Source organism: Epinephelus fuscoguttatus, linkage group LG1, assembly GCF_011397635.1.
Source record: "Epinephelus fuscoguttatus linkage group LG1, E.fuscoguttatus.final_Chr_v1".
Taxonomy (NCBI): domain Eukaryota; kingdom Metazoa; phylum Chordata; class Actinopteri; order Perciformes; family Serranidae; genus Epinephelus; species Epinephelus fuscoguttatus.
The window spans coordinates 10799468-10821134 of record NC_064752.1 but is presented as its reverse complement, the minus strand read 5'-3'; the positions used below and the strand labels follow the sequence as shown (position 1 = coordinate 10821134).

At 42.6% G+C, this 21667-nt stretch overlaps 1 protein-coding gene across 2 annotated transcripts; it reads left to right on the top strand.

The window, feature by feature from the left end:
• Positions 1–2980: 2980 nt before the first annotated feature.
• On the top strand, positions 2981–11474 carry rem1 (RAS (RAD and GEM)-like GTP-binding 1). 2 transcript variants are annotated; one of them, XM_049583309.1, is made up of 5 exons: positions 2981–3264; positions 6615–7024; positions 8503–8585; positions 10411–10618; positions 10738–11474. In XM_049583309.1, exons 2-5 carry the CDS (start codon positions 6649–6651, stop codon positions 11013–11015), a joined length of 945 nt encoding a protein of 314 aa, XP_049439266.1. In that variant the 5' UTR covers positions 2981–3264; positions 6615–6648; the 3' UTR covers positions 11016–11474. The 2 variants fall into 2 exon arrangements, with proteins under 2 accessions (XP_049439266.1, XP_049439348.1); XM_049583391.1 differs by lacking the exon at positions 2981–3264 and having other exon boundaries at positions 3271–7024.
• Positions 11475–21667: the final 10193 nt, after the last annotated feature.

Genomic DNA, 21667 nt, shown 5'->3' with positions numbered 1-21667 from the left:
TGGAACTGTTCCATACCGTCTCCATTTTTGGTCCCCCCTCTGTTGGGGTACCTAGCACACAGATCTGGTACTAAAAGGTGGAGCTGTGAACACTGCAGTCTGTTGATTGGTCAGTAGAGGACGGTCACTCTGCTCAGGGCTGAGTTGTGGCTGGTTTTGAGGCTCATGTAACCACTGTTCATATGTGGAGAGTTTTATTAGGGTCACAGGGGCAGCGGGCCGAGCAAAGCACCCCAGACATCCCTCTCCCCAGCGACACTTTCCAGCTCCTCCTGGGGAACCCCAAGGCATTCTCAAGCCAGACAAGATATGTAGTCCCTCCAGTGTGTTCTGGGTCTACCCCAGGGCCTCCTCCCAGTGGGACATGCCCAGAACACCTCCAATGTGAGGCGCCCAGGATCCTGATGAGATGCCCGAACCACCTCAGCTGACCCCTTTCGACAGGAAGGAACAGCAGCTCTACTCTGAGCTTTTTCCAGATGTCAGAGCTCCTCACCCTGTCTCTAAGGCTGAGCCCAGCCACCCCACGGAGGAAACTCATTTCAGCCGCTTGTATCAGCGATCTCATTCTTTCAGTCACTACCCAGAGCTCATGACCATAGGTGAGGCTTGGGACGTAGATGGACCAGTAAATCAAAAGCTTTCCCTTCTAGCTAGGCTCCCTCTTCACCTGGATGGTGTGGTGCAGCACCCGCATCACTGCAGATGCTGTGCCAAACCACAGATCCATCTCAAGCTACATTCTACCCTTGCTTGTGAACAAAACCCCGAGATACTGGCACTCCCTCACTTGGGGTAGTAACTCACTCCCAACCCAGAGGGGGCAATCCACCAGTTTCTGGCAGAGAACCATGGCCTCTGTTTGGGAGGTGTTGACTCTCATCCTGACCGCTTAACACTTGGCTGCAAACCGCCCCAGTGCATGCTGGAGGTCATGGTGTGATGAAGCCAACAGAACCACATCATCTGCAAACAGCAGAAACGCAGTTGTGAGATCACCAAACTGAGCCACTTCCTCCCTTCGGCTGCACCATGAGATCCTGTCCATGAATATCAAGAACACAATCGGAGACAAGGGACAGCCCTGACGGAGGCCGACACCCACTGAGAACATGTTTGACTTTGTCCCATGAATGCGGACACAGCTCTCACTTTGGTTATACAAGGACCAGATGGCTTGTAGCAGCGACCCGAGTACCCCTGTTAAGGCAGAGGGTACTTGCTCCAGCTCTAGTTGAGGGTGAGAGGCTGTCAGTTAATGGTTTGTCGGATGCAAGGAAATGAAGATCTGCTTACCTGAAACTTCAACTACTGTACTTATATGAAATGTCTGTAGAGGAGCGCTTCAAAAGATGATTGGTGATTTGAAAGTTTTTAAGGAAGTCTTTTCCAGTTTGAAAATTGTTTGACTTCCTGACGAAGGCTTGTATGCCGAAATGCGTCGGAGCTTTTAAAGGTTTAAGATGACCAAGCCATAACAATAAAGGCTTTTTAATTTTTCCAAAGAGAGTGCCTTGGAGTTTCCTGAGTTTAAGGAGGAGGAGGAGGAGGAGGAGTTTAAATATCTCGGGATCTTGTTCACAAGTGAGGGTAGGATGGAGCTGGAGATTGACAGGTGGATTGGAGCGGCGTCAGCAGTGATGCAGGCGCTTAACCGGTCCGTTGTGGTGAAGAGGGAACTTAGCCAGAAAGCGAAGCTCTCAATTTACCGGTCAATCTAAAGCGGCCGAAATGAGTTTCCTCCGCAGGGTGGCTGGGCTCAGCCTTAGGGATAGGGTGAGGAGTTCAGACATCCGGGAGGGACTCGGAGTAGAGCCGCTGCTCCTCCACATCGAGAGGAGCCAGTTGAGGTGGTTCGGGCATCTGGTAAGGATGCCTTCCAGACGCCTCCCTGGGGGAACGCCTCGGGATTCCCGCGGAAGAGCTGACGGAAGTGGCTGGGGAGAGGACTGTCTGGGCTTCTTTGCCGAGGCTGCTGTCCCTGCGACCCGGACCCGGATAAGCGGAGGACGACGAGTACGAGTACGAGTACTTTACTTATATGCTTCCACACCTGCTGCTTTCTATTGAGGTTGTGGTAACTGCAATTTGTTAAGTCATATAGCTCTGGGTATCCAGCAACCGCTGCCACCAGTTTCTTGTGGTTTACCAACTGTAAACTTGTTGTCATGACCACCACAGAAGGCCCGCCTCTCGAATCATCCAATTGGACAATGGGGAAAAGTTGGAGATAATGTGGGCCATTTTTCCACTCTGAGTTGAAAATTTTTCAGCTTGAGGAGTTCAGAGCGCTCCGTCAAAAACGCCAGGTGCTTAGAGCGCAGAAACGTGAGGCACATTGTAATGCTAAAACCACAGGCAAAAAAGCTTAATTCTCATTAAAAACAATTACAAAAAGCTGCCTCCAGCTGCTAAAACGCTTTCTGTGTGACCGGGACCTTAATTCGCCTACCTGTAACAGCTAGGTAACTGGTACTCTTGTCACTTAGTGCTTCATCAGTGAACTGGTTAGTTAGTAAACTGGTCCTTTGTCAGCTAGCCAGTGAACTGTTTCATTATCAGTCAGCTAATTAGTAAAAAACTGGTAGTTTGCATCATTAGTCCTTTTTCTTCATTAGCCAACAATACAGTATCGCTATAAGCATGTCCTATGTACAAAAAAGAATAAAAAATTGTGTAGCTCTCGAGTTCATTAATAAAGTGAATATTTAAAGCTTTTATCCAGTTGATTAAGTTTTCTGTGTTTTATGTTGACGACTGTAAAAAAAGCTCATCTGTAATTGGACTGAAACTCCAGATAGAGAAAAATTATATCATGTAATGTTTTATATGTAAACTAATCTGTCCTGACTGAACTCTTTCATTAAGTCAAACTGTGTTTTAGGTCAAACAGGAAATGACCAAAAATGTTCCCTAAACCAACTCACCCCTCCACACGGATAAAACACACACACACACACACACACACACAAACACACACACTCTCACTCACTCCCTCCTCTTCAGTTATCTGTTTCTCTTCTGCTGTCGCTCTGACACACACACTGCACACACACTCACACACACACACACACACAGAGGGAGGTAGATAACTCTGTGATTCCACTGCTGAATTTTTAACGCTGTTGTGGAACTTTTTTTTTCCAGGCGGGTTACTGTGGCACCAGGGTACTGTTACACCGACAGAGACAGAGAGACAGGGTCCAGTTCAGTTCTGTTGTTTACTGAGGCTGGACGGACACAGGACTGTTCATGGGGTGCACGGTAAGAGACACGTATCTGTCTACTGCATGTTATATTCTGCTCCAGCTTTTATTATTTTGAGTATTTTATCTGTCCCTTTATAAAAAAGCATGTGTGAAATTTATGTTTTCATACATTCATTATCATAAAGTCTCACTTGTGAAATGTTCTGAAACAATTTCACATTATATCAACACAGATATTTCACATGCATAAACATCAGTTTCACATATAATACCACATGTCCAACATATTTCACATTTGTTAAATTTACACACAGGCACATTTGACATTGACAAGCATTCAAATGATATGGGTAAACATGTTTTTCTGACATGTGACATGTAAAGTAAATGTGAGAACATAAGTTTGTTGCTCTTATATGCTTGTAAGGAGTTTCTCACTTTACTAAAAGCACCTGATGTAGTTCATTTACTGTTTTCAACTAGCTGTCATTCATACTGTAGTCTATGTGACATTTTACTGCACATGAGAGACCTCTGACCTTTGACCTCCTGACTGTCCAGTGTATGTAGTTTTGTTGTGGATAAATAAGGATACGTTATCAAAATATAATTACTGGTGATGCACAGGTATTTTGAAGGATTATTTAAAGCTGTAAAAGCTGGAGCCATGACCTGGTCTAACTCGCCCTCACCACCAATGACTGTCGTACTTGGCACCTTTGAATACCTGAATTATTTATTGTAGGAGGTTTGTTTGTGTGTCTGTGTTCTCTTATGCATGCTAGTGGTCCTCATGGGTCCATTCGGTGTCTCGTAACCAGGACTCAACCTGGAGCTCGAGCACCAAATCATATGCAGTGTAATCAGTTTTATGTTTCTGAGTTTGTATGTAACTGTATGTGCACAGTTATTTAAACTTATTCTGGGTCCAGTCTGCATTGTTCATTGTAAGAGACCTACAACATTTTGTTTCAACATTTTCAACGCAACAGTTGTTTTATTTAAAAAATGATAAGAGAAAGAAATGTATGTGATAAAGTGTGCTTGCACAAAACACTGCTGTGCTCTTCACAGCACAACACAAGGCATGCTCAGTGTCATTGTGAATGTAAAGAGATGTCACAGGAAATGTGCTCTCAATGTAAATACCGGAAAAAATGTCCTCTGCTACTCCTCTGTCATCAGTCTCTCTTATCTCTCCAACAGTTTCCATCACAACTCTTAATAAGGAACGACTTGTACCTGCTCAAACGGGTTTATTCTGTCTTAACTCTACGTTACGACTGTCATGTGTGGTGTCCTGTTTTTACTTAGTTTTAGTGCAACCCCCTCAACCCTGTTCAAACTCAGCTATAAGTTGGTGCAACAGCATGTCAGTAAGTCTTTCATGAGCTGGCTAGGAAACGAACAGTTAGAGTACAGTATCTGTGTTCTTTGGACCAACAAAAACCCATGCTCCCTTCACACCACACACTACTATTAAGATATTAAAACAGAAATCAGATGAAGTTATATCTTAAAAGAGTGATACCAGCTTCGTACAAAACACACGAGAGAAAGCTTAGTCACAACCACTCTCTCAATTGAAAATAAAATGATTTAGTCTTATTTTCAAAAACACACAATAATATCTGCTACAATGGGGGTTTTGGTAGATCATGGAAAGAAGCTCTGGGGTCCAGTTTACATCCAAAAACTGCACATTCTACCATGTTTGCTTTCAGGATTATCACTATGCTAATGCAAACTAGCGCTCTCTGATAAGTCTGCTCTGCACTGGAGGTTTCAGGTTTCTTTGCCAGTGTTGTGCCGAAGTCTGCTCCCATGTTAATACATGTTTCCCTGTTAGACAGCGATTGGTTATCATATGACGTACCTAATCTAGCTTTGCTCAGTGTACATCTGAATCTCGTCTTCATTTTACTTTTATTACAAAGTTGCCTAGAGTTGGTTCGTGTTCTCATGGCAGCATTTACAAGTGGACCAGATCAAATCCCTTGCATGAGAAAGCTGCTCTTGATTGGTCAGAATTTCCATGCGGGAAAAATCCAGGAAGTAAAGCAAACGTTGAAGAAGAGTACACTTGCAAGATAAATGTGACACTTTCTAATGTCACAATGGAGGGACAACTACGCAGGTTGATTTTAGCGCTGCTCATCGTGGACTATATTGCTGTCATTGTTCATTTTAGTCAAACCATACAGTTTGAAAACGAGGCGCGGCTCCAACTAGAAAACAATGTTTTGATGCATTGGATGTGCTGAATGTGCATATTAAGGCAGTACAGGAGGAGGTGCACATTAATAATCCTCCAGGACTGTAACATGCTCATGTTTAACCCAAACAATGTGTCATGTGACTGCAGTTGCTTCACATCCAGGTCGGAACACCTTCTCACCACAAACGAACCACACCAGAGTTTGTTTGTGTTTGAGACCACCTCTTCAAGAAGGCCTCAGTCTGGTTGTTTTGGTGCGTACCCGTGTGCACCTGCCCAAACTAACTGCACTTAGCGAGCAAACAAACTTGAGTTCGATTGAATCAAACCAAACAGAGCAGGTGTGAAATCACCCTCGGGGGGAAGTGCACAGACATCGCCCCCTTCAGTAGAGTACTGTAAAAACACTTCTCTTGCGACAAACTTTGCACAGTTACAAGTCAGTATAGTCAAGGGCTCTTGAGATACAACATACAAGATACAAGAGACACTTGCCCAGAAGTTCAAGTACAGCGTAATGCTGTACTTGAACTTCTGGTGTGTAGACCATGTGAGCCAACACAGAAGCCCCTTTTTCACTGCCTGCTCAAGGCGGGGTAATGATGCGCCGTTATTGCGCCTTGTAGTTCTGTAATGACAGATATGATCGCAGAATGGCGGGACAGAGTTGTCTCGCCTTTGAGCAGCAGCGGAGATAGCAACAGTTTAGCAACAAGACCAATGGCCATGTAACAGGGATGGCAAATGATTGTTATTGCCATGTTTTGCCATTGTTATTGTTAAGAAAATGCTGTCAGGTGTGAATATGTCACATCACGTCACGCCTCTTTTGTTTCGAGAATACCAGCATGCTATCTGAAATCACACTCTGGAACATGATGCCAGCGTTATTTGGTTCTGTACAAAGAAAGCAAAGGCGACATAGTAAAGGTTTTTTTTTGCAGCCCTATCGTGGATCTCTGTGTAAAAAGGGCTACAGTGTGACTTCCTGTATGTTGCACCTGTAACCACAACAAACAGTGATGTCACAGTGTACTGACACACCCTGGAGTACACTTCTACATCACTGTAGCAAGGTGAGAAGTTAAACTATTGGAGGTCGGCACCAATGCTTTGTCGTAGAAAATGTTTAAAGACCAAAGTAAACCAGGCTTCTAAAACCTGAATCCTTCTGTCTCCTCCCTCAGGCCCGTCCTGTCCTGATGCAGTTACCGTAGCAACATGACCCTCAACACCCAGAGAGAGAAGGAGCCCTTGCGGCGTCGATGCAGCACACCGATTCCTCCTGCCCACTTCTACCAGCACCCATCCTGGACTCGGGACCTTCAGGATCCGGTGCACCCCGCCAGCACCCAGCCAGACCCCGAGCAGCCGCGCCCACAACGCAGCCACCCTCCTCTGGGACAGTCGGCGTCCTACCACCCTGGAGACAAGTCCCTCCACTACCGCGCCCAGTGGAGTTCAGACTCTGACGACGATTCGCAAAGCGACTCAGACTGTGTTTACAGAGTGGTGTTGCTAGGCGACCATGGCGTCGGAAAGACCAGTCTCGCAGGAATCTTTGCTGGGATCACAGAGAAAGACGAACAACCTGGAGGTGGGATGTTATGTTGGGTGTCTGGTTAATTCATGTGGTCTTATCTTTCCATTTTGTCTCAGCGTCCGAGGTTTCTGTGGGAAAGGATTTTTATTGGTTGACAGCAGGGCTGCCCGCGATAGTCAACCAAACATGCATGCCCATCAGCCACTTAGCGCAATCATTACTGCTTTGCCGACAGCGTCATTAACAGGCGGCTCGCTCAGTGAGTGACGTGCACTTGTAGATAAAATATAGGCCTATATTAATGAAGGTTCATTAGTACAGTTTTGTATTTCTCTGTAATGTAGCACAGTGTTAACAATGTTACTGATACTATTCTTTCTCACACCTTCAACTCAAACCATTGTGTTGCCCCGCCCACAATATATCATTTAATAATTTAATTAATATCGTAAACATGCGGGTGACTAGTCGACTAATGGCCCTAAATGATGACTATTGGTTGACTAGGAAAATGTCTAGTCAGGGGCAGCCCTAGATGACAGATCAAAATAAAAAGCGAACTTTTCTTCTGATCGTCTTACTGATGAATGTATTGAACAAACACCTTACTGACTTTCTGCATGACAGTGAAACAGTGCCGATTGTCAACCAGCTCTGTGTCATCACAGTGTGTATAGTTGAATGGTGTTTGGCTCCCCCCCCCCCACAAGAAACCAGAGCTCTCCGCCCTTCTGCCGGCAAAAGTCTGACAGAGAGCTGTTTGAAAACAACAAATTAATGGAAGTGACCGACTGACTGAATCACTGCAGAACCCCATCGATGTTTTCCACCATGTTCTATTGTTGTGTTGTGGCTTTCAAACTCCAGTTCAGTCCTCAGTGCTCAGTTTCTGCGTTCTTGCTCTGACATCACAACCTTGACTGACCTGGCATTATCGATCAGCTCCTGTGTCACGTGTTGATTGGATCCAGGCCATGATTGACAACCAGTATTGATCCAGTGGTAGTCTGACATGGTGTGTGGGGGCAGAGCCTGTCTGCTGTTAGCTTTCAGGTCGACTGAGCTCTGTGTCTGGGTTACTTTCTGCTTCACTTTCACATGTTTTGATTGTTGTTGTTATAGCTCAGAGTCCTGATGCTGTTGTTTGCCTCAAGTTATTAACTGTGATGTCATTGTTGTTTACCAGGTTGTTGTTTGTCTCTTTTGATCACAGATATAACAGGCAGTTGTGATTTGTTGTTGGTGCTCCATGTTGTTTATTGTTTTTAGCTGTGCTAGTGGCATTGCTCCAGGGACGAAGATGTTGGTCGGTCAGTTCACGACTTTGGTCCAGAGTCACTGAAATATCTCAGCAACCACTGGTTAGATTGCCATGAAATACCATAACATTTGTAAATGCGATAACTCCATCAAGTATTAACATGTCTAATACTTTGGTTTATGACCAAACCGCAGTGTGCTTTGGTGCTAATTAGCAACTGTTAGCATTCTCAGTCTTGTTGTTTATTGTTTGTGTTTATTGTTTGTTACAGAAGACACATATGAGCGGACACTGACAGTAGATGGAGAGGAGACCACACTCATCGTCATGGATACCTGGGAGAACGACAAACTGGTAAAGTGTGTGTGTGTGTGTTGATGAAGCACAGCTGTGAAGCATTAGGTGTCAGTTTTTAAGTAAAGGATTAAAGCTACATGGTGTCCTGCAAAGGGACCTTATGTGGCTGATGACTGATGCACTCACACTTTATTTTTACTTGAAATAATTCTGTTTAGATCATGAAATAAAAAACAAATAATTCCTTATGCTAACAAAAGTATTATTTTGTGATCTCAGAAACATTAGTTTGTTTTTTTGCGATCATAAAATGTCATTTACTGGAAAAGCTTTTGTTATTTACAGATGGATAAACTTTATGCAAAGGTTCATTTTACAGAATACTCTCTAGAAAACCTGTTTTGTGACAGTAAGTCAGAATTTGGGAGATACATGTTGTTTCTTTGCATAAAAGTGAAATTGATTAAAAAAATGATTGAATGTCAGGATCACGGTTGCTTACCTGTGTGATAAAGGCAGACTCCCTGTTGCTCCTCCTCCGCTGCAGAGAGGCTTTGATTGTGGAACCAAAGCAATTTACATCAATATAGTATCTAAACAGAAATATCATTGAGTCTCTGACAGAACAACAAATAAATGCAGATCGCAAAACAGTAACACTATAAGATAAAAATGAGAATGTGAACATAGTAGAAGACATGTTGTTTTATTGTTAATGAGAATTAAAGGGCCAGTGAGCCTGTTTCATCAGGCCATGACACCTGAGGCAAAGAGATGGAAATCACAAATCACTTTTCAAACTGACACAATATTATGTAGTTCAGTTTAAAGATTCATAGTGGTTGTCTAATTTATTAGTGTTTGTTAGGATGTTGGATTGTTTGTGACGCTGTGACGTCACAGCATTCTTCTGACTGTTGAGCTCAGTCTATGTAGATTCAGTTGTCCAAAGGACAGAGGGATGTCGTATGCTGTAAAGCCTTGTGAGGCAGATTGTGATTTGTGATATTGGGCTTTATAAATAAAATTGAATTGATTGATTATGCTGACATTAAATGGAACTCATGAGCTTGTGGTTATGACATGAAAATCTGTTGTTGTTGAAGGAAAAAAATGTCAATTCATGGTGTTGTACTGACATAGTACGTTTATTTTCAAAGAGACTGTATGTAAATGTTAAATTTCCTAACTAACGCAGCCAGGGTACATTGCAAACCTTGATATGTGACCAGGTCGGAGTGAGAATGTGTTCATGATATGATTGGCATTCAAGTGGTTCAAGTTGTGAGAGCACTGCTGCTGGGCAACGGCAACATATACGCTACTGTCGGAGTCAGGAAGCCACTGAGACTAACGATTTAGCAAACAGTGGGTCGTGTGATGCAGGAAATGCAAAGGCACGATGTCAGAGGAAAAAGATGAAGCTGTTGGGATTATCAACATTTTCCCCAGACACATCATAAAATTATGAAAAACAAAGAAATAACACCCATGGTCTGTACCATTTCTGAAAACATCAGCTAACACATTACGACTCGTGAACTCAGAGCTTACATAAATTTTGTCACTACGAGGCTGTGATACCACAAGAGGGGGCGTTCATATGTCATGTTCATTTGCATATTCGGAATAAACAGTACAAACAAACAAACAAATATGGACTCATCTCATGAACACTGTAAACATGACCTCATTTGAACGCAGCATTAAGCACTGCCATGATTGGACCCAGAGCACACAAGAAACTACATGTCCCAGCATTCTTCAGAGCAAACTTTCCAGGGAAGACCTTGTGAACATTGCTAGACTCATCCTGCTGTCACTCCGACTCTCACCCGAACTAGCAAAGTTAATCGTAGACTTTTGTCTCTCTTCCTGTCAGGAGGGGGAGGACGACACCTCTCAAGACGACTGTCTAAAGGTCGGAAGTGCTTACGTCATCGTCTACTCTGTAACTGACCGCTCCAGCTTTGACGCTGCCGCTGAGCTCCGAATCACGCTGCGACGCATCCGCCAGGCTGAAAACCTGCCCATCATCCTCGTGGGCAACAAGAGTGACCTGGTCCGGTCACGAGAAGTTGCTGTAGAAGGTGGGTGTCAAAGGTCAAAGGGGTATCATACATACACATATCTATATGGAACAAGTTACCAAAGATTAACTGATGCTGTTTTTATAATTTACCCTCTTTCTTGTGTATTTTTTTCCCAGAGGGCCGAGCGTGTGCAGTGGTGTTTGACTGTAAGTTCATTGAGACGTCGGCGTCTCTGCAACATAACGTGACCGAGCTGTTTGAGGGTGTGATCCGACAGATCCGCCTCCGTCAGGACGGTAGTGAGGCCATTCAGCGCCGACGCTCCATATACAGACGCAAAGAGAGCCTCACCCAGAAGGCTCGCCGCTTCCTGGACCGACTGGTGGCACGCAACAACCAGCGCATGGCGGTCAAAGTGCGGTCCAAGAGCTGCCATGACCTGGCCGTCCTCTGAAGACCCATGTCCTCCAGGAGTGGCAGGTTGGATCTTCTTTGACTTGTTGAAGTTCTCTCTGGGTGGGATAGCGTGGATGGTGGCGTCTGCGGTGATTGTCACATTCAGTGAGTCAACAATAAAAAGAATCAGTGGCGAAAGGAGTCAGCTGACCGTGACGTGCGTCGCTGTGATCACAGTGAACAACTTGTTTTCCTGTTTGACCGTTTGGTCCCAACGTTTTTGTGACTTTTCCTACAGATGACGGAGAAAACTGACTGTGACGGATCATAACTGTTGGGCTGATGGATGAGTGTTCAGTGTGTGTGTGTGTGTGTGTGTGTGTGTGTGTGTGTGTGTGTCAACAGGTGTCTGTTCAGGATGTTCTGTATTTTCCACTGTGTCCACTGTGCTGTTCTCCTGAGGTTTCTGTTGTTTTCAGTTCAACACTGTGCAGAATAAAGTCTAAAATGAACAGTCCTTTCAAGATTGTGTTTTACAGATGTCCAGTAGCCTAATGTTGTGTTCACACCAAATGAGATGCGAATTTTCGCGTCGTGTTGTTCGCACGAGTTTGAACGCTAGAATGTTTTCTGTTGTCATATGTGTGAAATCGCTGACTGGAAGAATGAACTTCTTGTTTTTTTTAATACTTTTTATTGCCATCATATAATTTCATGTATCTTACTCATGACGAAGCTCGTGTACTGATGACATTTCTTTCTTTCCTATTTTTAACTGAGATATTATGTGAATAGGTGTGTCACCCAGTGATACATGCTTTTTTTGTCGGTGTCCTATGCCGCAAGTCACTGCCCAAGCACTGGATTTCAAAGACTTCAGAGTGAGGCCTAGTCTCGCGTGACCAGCCTCCCTTACTTCGGAATGGGAGTCTGGGGACATTTGTCTTTCGTTTTGTAATAGAAATGGACGGGGATATCCAGACCACGTGACGGCATTGCCATGGGTATGGCACGCTGTAAATCCTTCTCCAATCTTGTGGACATTGCAGCTCTGCAATATAGCTGAATCTAATGAAATCATATCCATTTTAATCTCTTCTTGCGATGCCCTGAACACTTCCTTTTCTGTTGTACTATAGACAACAATTCGGGGAACAGCAATTCTGGTGTAGGCGGGTGTAAGGCAAAGCTAATCAGCCGTTGGTCGCGGAAGTACGGAAGTCATCATCAGTGTCTGTGTAAGAGACTAAGTGAGACCTGGTTGTCTTTGTTTTTTAGATTGTTCCAAAACCGAAAAAAATAGGAGCACATTGTTAGGAACGGATTTAACATTGTATTTATCTGCTTTAACGAAGCTGCTAACGTCAACATGTCAGGCTAACAAGCTCACTGCCTACAGTAGTGACCTGACAATACTTCCAAACTAGGAGTTAGCTTTTCTTCAGTGTTTAAAGGTTAAGTTATGAAAAGCAGGGCTTTGTGAGCGGTAAATTGTTCTTTATTTTATTCATTTTAGATCATTTTATGATTTGAGCCATTATCTTCATTTGATTTTATGTTTTTATTAGATTTAGATTATTTGGTTCTTTTTTATAATTCTTTGCTTTAATGTAAAATTACTAATCAAATCTTCTCATGTGTGTCTTGTTTTCAGTCATGATCTCTTCCCCTGCAGGAGAGGAGATCATAACTAAACACACTCTTCTCAGGTCACCACATGAAAACCCCCGGGCCTCTTGGATGTTTACTGTTGCCATGGGGACGTGAGGTCCATTAGCCACAGTTGAAGAAGAGGCGGTTTTAACTGAGTGGTCATCATAACATCAGAGTTGCATCCTGACTCCTGTGTGAGGTTGACAAAACACAGACGGTGTGTTCGGCTGATGGATGGGACAGTGACTCATAACACGACAGGCTGCATACAAACACTGTCTCTTTGTAACCGTGCTAATGGCCCAAACATAAGACATGCTTTTGGTGGAGGTTGGATTTAAACAACACTTAAGACTTCACAGTCACGCTAGAGAAATATTTACCATGTTCACCCACCGTCTTAGCATGTTTACATGCTAATGTTTCAAAACACAAAGTGCAGTTCAGGCTGTCTTTAGTTTTGCAGATAAAACCAAATATCAGATAAATTAAAGCTGAGGTAGGTTGAGGTTTTGTTTTAGTGTCACTGAGCAAAAAATCCTGTACAAAAACTTTGAGCATATAATTTAAGTGGTCTGCAGGGGCAGCTGTGGCTCTGGCTGTAGAACAGGTCATCCATTAGTTGGAAGATCAGTAGTTCAAACTCCTGCTCCTCTAGTCTGCGTGTTGAAGTGTCCTTGAGCAAGATACTGAACCCCAAATTGCTCCTGATGGCTGTTCCATTGGTGTGTAAGTGTGTTAAAAATAGCAGGTGGCACCTAGCCTCGGCGACCAGTGTATGAATATGTGTATGTGAATGGATGAATGGGACTCGGAGTGTAAAAAGTGCTTTGAGTGGTTGAAAGACTAGAAAGACGCTACAAGTGCAGGTCCATTTGCTATTTACCAAATAGGCTTCTGCACCTCCTCTTGGCTCTGTTTTCAGGCTTTAGAAAATCTAGGTTGTGATGAGAGACTTTAGCTGATCACAGGTCGTTCCTATTGGCTGTTCCACAAGCCTGATTGAGTGGCAGAGAATCCTGCAGAGACAGTTGCTGCATGGGTAGGTTCATGTAGCCACAGCTCTTTGTCAGTGTGACAGAAAGGTCTGGATGCACCTATTATCATTCTGGTGTAGTGGAAAATGACACTCTGGGTTGTTTGTATTTCTCTAAACCAATCACAATGGTCTTAGGCAGCGCTAAGCCCAGGAAGCAGCGACGATGCTCTTGGAAAATGGTATAGCATGCGTGGAGGGGGATGGAGCAGAAATAGCTGGCCATGGTAGGTATATATCCACAGTCTACATCCGCTGAGTCAGACTGTGGTATTGGCAACAACTGCCAACACTGTCCAGATGAGTTTGACGATAAAGAAAACAAAACAAAACATGTCAATATCGACGAAGAATTTCAGAGAATCAGAGAGCGTCTTTTCACTGGAGTGAAAGGCTCACAGCTGCGGCTTCAAGTTCACATTTTTGTAGCTAACGTTAGCGAGATTCTTGAATCACAGTGTGCCATCCGCCTCGCTCCCCGCCACTGTGGACTGCTTCACCGGTAGGAGAGAAGGCAGCAGCCCCAGAGACAGACCCCCAGTCAGCAGCCGCAGCACTGGCCAAATTTGAGCTGCTACATCTCCTGACTACAGGCCTGTCTCCGGGCTGCTGCCAGCTCTCCTACCAGCAAAGCAGTGTACAGCGGCGGGGAGTGAGGCTAATGTTAGCTAGCTAAGTCTTGTTTCATTTGTGGTCTGATAAACAGAGAGCGGGACAAGGAGAGGCTGAGTGAATGCGCTGCAGGCAACTGTGCAATGAAATCAGATTAAATAAATCAATGTATTGGAAACACTGTGTTGCTGTATGCAGCATGTGCATATGCCCGTGGTCGTGTGGTGGGAGGGGCTTAGGACAGAAGGCGAGAGCTGTAGGAGGAGGTTTGTTTTTTTTTTTAATTCTGCTGCTTTCCCATTTTCAGTCATTTTCATCTGTTTTAAAGTTCATGACAATATTTCACATGTGAACCTGCTGGTGGCGCTAGAGGACACCAAGGTCATTTTTTTTGTCTTTATAAGAAGTGAAGAGAAATGAACCTGAGCTGCTGTGAAATGACGACAAACTGGTTTAAATCTGCAGCAGTTTATCTGGAAAACACATCAGGCAGACTGGTTGTCCCAGTTTTTACTGATCAAATATCCTATCTGCTTATTGATCGGGCTTTTTGCTCTCTCTCTCTCTCTCTCTCTCTCTCACACACACACACACACACACACACACACACACACACACACACACACACACACACTCTCTCTCTGTGTGGTTCTACAGGGACAGTATGGAGGGGGAGTGTTTAACATTGATTTGATGAGGGTAATGGAAAAAATGCATGACTCTGCTCAACCCGGATGAGACACACACACACACACACACACACACACACACACACACACACACACACACACAGAGTGATGTGTAAACATCCTCTCAGTGGAGGAGGACCAGAGACTTGAGCTGTGAGTTCAGCTCCCTCCTGAATCTGTTCAGATTGGAAACATCAGAAAATCCTCCTCAGTGTTTTTGTTCTGAGGTGTAAAAGTTGTGCAGAAGATTTGACGACACAGATTTTTATAACAATTGATGACATTGTTGGACTCTTGCTCTTCTTCTGTTGTTTTATTTCCAGCAGTGGAGATGAAACGTCAGCACCTGGCTGTTGTGCTGATTTTGTTTGAAATCAGCTCCAGTTAGCTCGAGGCTAATAGCGACTTAGCGTGGACGTGTTGAGCCAAACAAATTCACATCATGCAGACCACCCCAGCAGTGTTGACATAGTAAACACTGCTGGGGTGGTCTGCAGTGTTGATATAGTAAATATAATTTGACTTTGACTGTAATGTTCAACGTGAAAAGCTGGCTGCAAAACAGATAAATAAATAAACACATTATCACCAGATTTGGTGATTAGCTATTTTAATGCTGATTACTCCTAGTGTTCAATCTTTTAGTTACTGTATTTAAAGTACTCTAGAGATGTGGGTAAAGCAACAGCACAGGGACAGCTTCTTTAGAGTGAAACCTTTTAATGTCTGTCTCATAGGCTGAATGCCAACAACAGACATGATACATCACCTTATCATCATCATCATCATCACTTCACCAACCTGAAAAATTGTGTGACCTAATATCTGCAGACATATTCCATTTGACACGCCCCTACAGTCCTCGCCCACCACTAACCCACAGATGCAGCAGTTATTTGAACCCCGCTACAAGTCGTAGTTAAAAAACATGAGGCCAAACATAGCAATAATCCACTTTATAATTAATTCTACATGAAAACTTTATTCACCTTATAAGTAACAAGATGTAACCCTTTTCCTTATCTTAACTGACATTTTGCAACCTTGTGCTTCATACAGTAGCAAGCTAATTGCTAACTTTCTTCATGCCTTCTGCGTCTGAGTGAATGGGGCGACGGGAGCTGACTGACATGTCGATGTTGTGGGCGAGGCGTGTAGCTGCTCCAGCTGCAGCTTTGCCTACTCAAAAGTTACAGGCAAGGTGCGCCATGTTATGTAGTTCGCTGTTTAAATTAAGAAACAGCAAACAAGATAAACCATTAAATAAATTATGTTAATTCTAATAAACCTGAGAGGGTTTTCTACAAAATGAATCTGATTTTACAAAAATTTAAAATAATCTACATTAACAGTGTTCATTTTACTTATCTAGTTACACTTGTAAATGAACTGCTTCAAATTTGTACCACAATAAAAGTCGTTAATTTGGGCTTATTTCCCGTAAGACTAGCAGTGCAGTAACTATTTAAACGTCTTATCTCAGGGCTAACATGCAGGGTTGGATCAGATTACTTTGAAATGTGTACTGAATACAAATTACGTGGTGAATTTTGTGATTACACACATATTCCACTGGATTATAAAAAATATATAATTTAATCTGAATAATTTGGAATAACACATTAAAAATATTGCACCTGATACAAAACAATGGACGCAGCCTCAAGAATTTTATGTCCATAAAAATTTCCAATTGAAATAAAATGCATTTTGAATATTCAGCTTTTACAGTCGGTCAAGTCAAATCACCCTGACAAAACCTGTACTGGCACAAACTACAGGTGTACTATGTGTTCTACAACATCCACATTTCTGAAGTCGAAATGATGGCGATATTACCAGGAATGGAAGGCTGCTGTGGCCATTACTTTTACTCCCACCAGGTCAACCATAAAGCTGTGCGCTTGTCTATGAAACCCACGCTTTTCATGAGTTAAAAGTGACTTATAATAAAAAGGTTTTATAATTTTAAAATTGCCATATTTTGACGTAAAAAAAATGTAATCAAGTAATCCTTGACAATATAACTAGAATCTAACTACACATTTTCTCAATTGTAATCTGTAATCTTATTTTTTGTAATCTGATTACATAATCCTGATTACATGTAAGCCATTACTGCCCAACCCTGCTAACACGTTGTTACTCAGCAGTGACAGAAGATAAAAGCCACATGCCAGTGGGATGACATAAAGGGAAGGTAGGAAGTAAAGTATTCACTGTGTTCCTCTGTAATTTAAACTGTGCAGTAAGTGAGGTAATGTAACTTCCATGTTTACTCTTCTTTGTTCATTTGGAAAAAACAAACAAAAAACAGTGACCATGAATAAGACAAGACACACAAGACAACAATGTGTAGCAGGTTATCCATTTCTCCCCAGACCAAAGAACATTTCTAAGCTCAGTTCAGAGTTAACAGTCTCAGCTCATGCTAACATCTTGTACATGAGCTCAGGGCTAAGAAGAGTTTCAGATAAAGATATTACAAAGTAAGTTTTTCATACCAAACACTAAAAACATAAACAGATCTCTCCTCCTCGTCATGGTGACGTCAGAAAACATCGCATACAGCTGATTTCTGAGCTGCAGAGAAACCTGAAAGCTTCAGACTGAATGAGAGAAACACATCTGCGTCTGAACACACCATCACTGACCCCAGCATTATTCCAGAGGACGTTTCAAACATTTCAGGCCCTTTGAGGTGCGTTTGATTTACAGTGACAGAGCAGAGAACACAGAAAATCAAACACCCCCCTGTGTTTATTTAAACTGCACAGTTTCCTCTCTGTCTGTCTCTGGTGCAGTGTAAAAACCTCAGAACTGTATCTCTGCCTCTTTATTCACACACTTACACACTCTGACACTGCCAAGACCTGCAGGAATGTAAACTAAGGACTCTGCCAACAGAGCGAGTGTGTGAGACTCTGGCGCCCCCTGCTGCCTGGAGCCTGTCTGTTTCTTTTCAAAATACAAACTAATGCAACATAAAAAGGACATTTTGTTTAGTTAATTTAAGAAGGGACGATGGTTTAAAAGTGCCATAATCAGCCAGAAAGCTTTGCTTCATCCGTGGTCCCTTAGCCAAGACGTTACACAAAGCTACCTAAAGTACAACAAAACAAAAGAAAAACCAAACAAACAAAACATAAGAAAATTACAAAAAGGGCACACTGTGTAAAAGACTTCTCTGAACACATCAACAAGAAATTATTTACCTTGATTTTTCAGTCATGAGAAAGTATTGATCATTTAATGTGCTAAACTTGAGGCAAAGTTGATGCAATATGAAAGGACATACAATTATTAAAAGTATTTTTTCAGAGCTATAAAAGCAAATAGTGGTGGAAGAAGTATTCAGATCCTTTACTTAGGTAAAAGTCAAAAGTACTAATACCACACTGTAAAAATACTCTGTTACTGGTAAAAGTCCTGCGTTGAAAATGTCACTTACAGTTTTTCTCGGTGCATTTCTCTGATCAGAATTAAAATTCTCATAACTGTTAGTTCAGCCTCCACAACATTTAGTCATTTGTGCACATCATAACAGCAGTTTCTCATTCCTTCCAACAAACTGCAAATGCTTTTGCACATGCATCAATTGCTTTCATACAATTCTCTGCTGTTTTATAACATTATCACTTGCTTATGTCATGTCAGTCAAAATGAACTATACTTATGAACACTGAATAGTCGTTCCCTATAAAACTAATAGTCCTCATTTCATTGCTTGAGTCATTACATACAAAAATGTTGAACTAATTGTCAATCTGTCAAGCAAATTTTATACATTTCTTTATCATTTTTTCCTGAAAATGTCTCCTAAACTGAACAATTCCTCTCAGGTGAAGCTCAGCTTTCACTGATGAGGAGGAGTGTGTGAAGCATTAGTTGTAACCAATGATAAGCCACTTCTCCACAGTCACTCAAAGCTGAGTCCCATGAACCTTCACTTGGCAAACATATATGATCTGAGCAGGGCATAGTGTGTACCATTTTTACAATATTGTGACACAGAAATGGAAAGTCAATGTCGTGGAACAGGGGTGAGGATGCGGGGAGGAAGGGGAAGGGGACAAAACAGGGGAAGAGGAAGAAGAGGCCAAATATATAGGCGGATTCCTGATGAAACTGTGGCTACAGTTGTGGACCATGTCGTCAATCACAGCCTCACAATGGCTGAAGCTGGTTGAAGGGTGCAGCCAAATGTTGGGAGAACCACTGTAAATTCAATTATTTAAACATTTCGTCGGGAGTACAGGTGTGTATATTGGACAGTAATTCAGCACTAAACAATCTGCACTACTGTCATTGTGTCATACGTGAGTAATAAGTAAGTGTGTATTTTTCTTTTGCACAATGCTGTGAACAAATTAGAATTGCAGTAAAAATGTGAAACACACATATTCAGTGTCTTGTACTCTGTTACCTCACTAAATACAGTAATGTGTATCTTTACTGTAGTTTTCAAATGGCTGTGCAAATAGTGTATAGTGCTGTCTTGAGTATTTTCAGGTAGTGTCACTAAGATCTGACTTTTGTGCATTGGAAAACACTTACAGAGTAAACTGTCACAATAAGAACTTGACAAAGCCATTTGACTCTCTTGTTCATAAACAATGGTGCCAGGACCTTTCATTTTGATGACACTGACACTTTCACTGACATGAATACTTGCTTTTGAGGAATGAACTATCCATTTTGAGCAAGTGACACAGTTTTGCAGGTTATCAACTAGGTTTTGCAGTTTGCACTAACTGTTTTGAGAAATGCACTAACTCTTGTGCAAATGTTAATAGTGATGTGAGAAATGCACCAAAGCGACTGAGAAAAAGTGAGAAAAACTGTAAGTAGAAGTATGTATGTGCAGGCGTGAAAATGCATTGATGCAGATCATTTAACAACATTTAATGAATCAAAATAATTGAAGTAATTACAAGGAATCACAAAATATTTATATAAAAAAAATAACTTAAAAGATTTTCAAAATAGTTGCCAATTAAATTTCTAAACAGTGAACTTATCTTTTCAGCTGCACTCGTGTATTTTCATACGGTTTGAGTGCACAACATTTGATTTGTAAAGTAACAAGTAACTATAGTTATTAAATGATTGTAGTAGAGTAAAAAGTGCAATATTTCCCTTTGAAGTATAGTGGAGGAGAAGCAGAAAGTGGGTAGATAGATAGATACTTTATTTATCCCTGATTCATTACATATAGATCCCACCCATCAATTACAAGATCTCCTGAACCTCTCAGTCCTGCAGAGCAATGAGACGAGTCGCTCGCTGCAGCTGCTCCTCTTTCCAGCCAGGATGTTGTGGAGAGGGTGGCTGATATAGTCCATTATGGCTAGCAGCTTTCTCCATGTGCGTCCCTCCACCACAGTTCCCAGTAAATCAAGTCTCCTGCCCAGCACTCAGCTCGCCTTTTTTGCCTGCCTGAATAAAATGATTAAATTACTTTTAAGTCTATTTTCAGGGGTTAGTCCCACAAACACAAGGCTCACCCTGTTCACAAGCAGAACAGGAAGCCCCAGGCTAAAGTCGGGTTTAGCCCACTTGGAATGTGTCAGGATTGTGCCAGTGTGTACGCTGTCTTAGCCCGGGGCTAACAGCTTCCTTAGCAGTGTGACAGACCCATCAATGATCCTTAATCCAACATGAACATGAGGAGCAAAAGAGCAACTGTGAGTGAATGTGTAGGACAGTTATATAGAAAGTAGGAGATCAGCCAAGATAGATTAAGTTTAACATAAATAAATATAAACTCCAGTGCTAGTTTATGAAACGTAAGAGTATATTCATATGATGGATAAAGTCTTACATTTATGATACTGCAGGCGACTAAGAGACAAGAAACAGACACGGATTAGAGGAAAGTAGAGAGAGATTACAGAGAGTTTCCTCGTAAACATTTTATTTGGTGCTTGTGTGGGAAATGCCAGCCTGTGGCTTCAGCTGTGGCGTAGGATACTGCAGGGAGGTGGGTGTCCTCTGGGCCCCTGGTGGAGAGCCTCATGTCCTGACCTGACACCACATGCCTGACACTACACCCACGCTCAGAAGCACGCTGTCTTTGTGTGACAGACGCGAACATTAGGCGGGAGCACGGTGCTCTCGGGGCCAACAGGCATTTTCAGAGCAGAAATAAGAGCACAACCTGCCTCGACATGTCCGCCACACAGAGAGAGCAGCTCGCGGCCTGTTGTACTGATGTTAAAGGAACAGTGTGACAGTGAAGTACTGGTGTTGTGTCTGAGTCAAGGTAAACATTATTGTCCCAAATATGCAAATTAAATCAGATATAACCACAAATGCAACACACAGTCCCCCCCTTTAATCCCCTCACACACTCACACATGCACACCCTCACACAGAGAGAGCATAGGCCTATATATACACAGTATATTGCACCATACATGTATTTCATACACACTCTCCCTTGATTTAACAGTCTAATTTCTGGAGGAACTAACCCTGTCTCTTCTAATTTCCCTCTGCAGACTCCTTTCATTAACCCCTCAGCTTAGTTGTAACCTGTTGTGCAGATCAGATCAGATTCAAACCCATCGACCCCTTCATGAGGACAGGGCTGCAAATAAATATCATGAGTTCATTGTTCAGTAAATCCTCTGATGTTCACTTTGTAGGTGTTCATGTTATTTTGTCCACCCTATGTGGGATCCATTCTGCTCCGTAATCCATTCCAGATGGGGCGTG